We start from the raw sequence: 3,025 nt of genomic DNA, 5'->3' as shown, positions 1-3,025 counted from the left end.
ATGGGATGCCTTAAAACTTCTTAGCAACAGTACTGGATAAGCAAGTGATTACATATGTATTATTTAGCACTTGGGAAGTACTTGACCAAAAAAAGTGATTATGTATTTATTGTTTAGTGTCAGTATTTAGTATTATTTCTGTGTATAGTTCTGTGGCAGTAGGGACAATGCCTTCTGTTTGTTTGTTTTGTTTGTTTTTTCATCCCCAGTGCTGTACACGGCAAGCCTATGGTAGGTGCTCAGTAAATGGTGATGCCCCTAACTCAAAGAAGGTAGGCTCCTTGGTGGCTAATAATTGGACAGTCCATTAAAAGAAAAAATAACTTGCACTATGAGTGGGCAGTCTCACTTCTAGGTCTCTATCCTCCAGAAACTATGGCGTGTGTCGATAAAGGTATATGTATGACGATATTCGTTGCAGCCTTGTTTGGAAAAGCAAAATTGGAAAAGCCCAATCACCAGTGAATAAGTGGTTAAATAATCTAGGGAACCTCCAACAATGGAACACAATGCAGCCATTAACAGAATAAGGTACTGACCTAGATAGATGTCCATACCACATTACATTTTATTGATAAAAGCAAGTTGCAGACTAATATGTACAGCATGATTTCATTTTTGTAAAGAAATAAAAATATGTGTTTCATGAGATATGTATATAAATGAGGGAAAATTCAAGAAGGGTACCCACCAAATGTGCAGAAGGGCTAGCGATGAAGTGTGGGATCAGAGGGACCCCTCCACTTCTTTCTTGATAGGATGTGTAAAGTAGTAAGATTATGGGCGACTATCACTTTGGAGGGAACACTTCAAGTTAAAAATAAACTAATTTTCTACTGATGAAAGAATTTTCTTTTTTTTTTTAATATGCAGGGCTTCCCTTGTGAGCAAGCAGATTTTACTTCAATCAGAGGGCTTTAGAAATTATGTCTTTCTTCAATGTGCCTTTAAATTTGAGCCTGCTTTTTTGTAGCAAAGAACTTTTTATTGTTTGTGGTACACTATATCAGGCAAATCTATTTAAAATATTAATGTGTATCTCATTAATTTATTTGCATTAGCTGAGCACTGTGAACAGCTGTGCAGTTTCTAAAATTCACTCAGTGTTTGGTCCAGCAGCTGTACTGGCCAAGAGGTGCACCCTGGTCGGGAGCTGTTTTAGAATAAGAAGGAGGGTCTTCAGCTGAGTCCAAAAGTATGGCAGTGGCTGATGGCAGCCCTGGCATTAGTTATATATTACCGTGCTTGAAAGAAAACACAAGTATAATTCCTTATAGAGTCTAATCAGGCTTTTTCCAAATGAGCTGCCCTCACCACTCATCTGTGACTCTGTGGCTTACAGCTACTTCTTGGGTCCGATGGAAACTCCTGGAATGCTCTTCCTTAGGCCCTCAGCTGAATGCCTCCCTTCTCACCAGTCACCCTCTCCCATTTCTCTCGCTTTGATCTGCCTTTATTTCTCAGACAGGCTCTCTCCTTTCTCCACCCCCACTTCTGAGCCTTGTTCAAAACTCATTCTACCTTGATGCTCTTCTAGAACAGACCCCACCTCCTCTTATCCACTCCTCAACCTTTAAGAGGGAGTATTTACAGGTGAATTAATTGGCACACAATGAAAGAAAAACAGAAGCCAGCGATTGCCAACAATACAGACTAAATACTTTATTAGGTTCCAAATGAGAAAATGGTAGTGTGAAACTATTTTAGTATAAATCCACCACCCTCCGCAAAGAGCCGGCCTTAGCATCCATGGCCCCCCAGTCGTGGTAGCGCCTGTACTCTTGGGGTCGCAGTAGGTACTGCCGGCCGCAGTAGTTCGGCATCTCATAGAGGACCCAGCAGCCCTCCAGCACGTGGAGGGAGCGGACCTCATTCAGGTGGAAGCGGTCCTGGATACAGGAGCAGTCCTCGCTCAGCTCCACCATGAGGCCTTTGTGATCCTCTCTCTCATACAGCCGCAGCCTGTGGGAGCTTGTCTGCTTGGTCCACAAAGAGAAAGAGCAGAAAAAGCAACCAAACAAGAGATGAACTTGGCAGGTTGGGGCATGAGGTTGTCAGTGTCAAAACTGAGACTCTGAAATTGCTGTGAACGCTTCATGTGGATCTGTGTTCTACTAGCATTTAACAAATGCTCATTTTCTACTTGTGTGAGAGATGGAATTTTTAAGAAGTTCAAGGTCTGGGTTAGAATCCATCGCAAGCTCAAATATCTTGATTCCTAATTCTAAATTCCATAATTTCTTGATTCCTAGGTGATAAACCTACATTTTGGGGGGAAATGATAAGTATTTTGCCTGTATTTTAATATGACTGTTATCTCCAAAAGTTATATACATATACACATAAATTTACCACTAAAACAGGATTTTAAAAAATCACATCCTTTGGTGGAAAATTTGTGTAAATAGTCTGAAACGAGAATTCAACTGATTTTCCAAATTAAGAAAAATTACCTTTTCCAAAATTGGAAGATAGCTTTGAATAGCCTATATTAACAACCGACTTTTCCATTTTTACCGGTCTGCACTGGAAACTATCTAATTTGTTCATTATCAATTCCTTTACTATAGGTAAAAGTTAATTTGTTAGAAATACTGCCTTCTTATGCCTAAACACCTTCCCACTTGCAAGTTTGTTTTATATCCCATTGTGATATTACATTTGTCACAGACAAGCTTTGACTGACCTAATGGCAGCAAAGATTAAAAATAAAATTCTTTCCCTAAGTGAATTCTTCCTTATATTCTCTGCTATTTTTGTGCCGGGATCTACCTGGGCTTTGGCAGATACCCAAAGCCCACTTAACCTTAAGGTGTATTTAAAGGAAAACTTCCCTCGCCCTAACACCCATCACTAACAGAGTGAGGACACTCAGGTGGCATGATTGAAATCAAGCTGAACTCACTTGGGGGATGAGACAGCAGGAACGGATGGAGTCGTTGAAGCCCATCCACTGCTGGTAGTCAGGGTAGTCGCCGCGCCGCAGGAAGTACTGGTGGCCCTGGTAGTTGGGGCGCTCATAGAG

The 3,025-nt window shown here is 41.0% G+C and overlaps 1 protein-coding gene across 2 annotated transcripts in view; it reads right to left on the bottom strand.

Moving 5' to 3' along the window:
• Window positions 1–1,703: 1,703 nt before the first annotated feature.
• The window catches only part of LOC113624718 (gamma-crystallin C), a 2,071-nt gene continuing 749 nt past the window's right edge, over window positions 1,704–3,025 (bottom strand). Inside the window, exon 3 of one of the 2 annotated variants that reach the window (XM_027114683.1) lies at window positions 1,704–1,979. In XM_027114683.1, coding sequence (XP_026970484.1) covers window positions 1,704–1,979 — 276 coding nt within the window. The remainder of the gene's footprint in view (window positions 1,980–3,025) is intronic. The other variant, XM_027114693.1, reaches the window with a different exon arrangement.

The sequence above is a fragment of the Aethalodelphis obliquidens genome, unplaced genomic scaffold (genome assembly GCF_003676395.1).
Source record: "Aethalodelphis obliquidens isolate GAN/ISIS:26980383/991018 unplaced genomic scaffold, ASM367639v1 scaffold2, whole genome shotgun sequence".
In the NCBI taxonomy this organism is placed as follows: Eukaryota; Metazoa; Chordata; class Mammalia; order Artiodactyla; family Delphinidae; genus Aethalodelphis; species Aethalodelphis obliquidens.
Note: the sequence above shows the minus strand (reverse complement) of the source record. Positions and strands in the feature narration are given on the sequence as shown.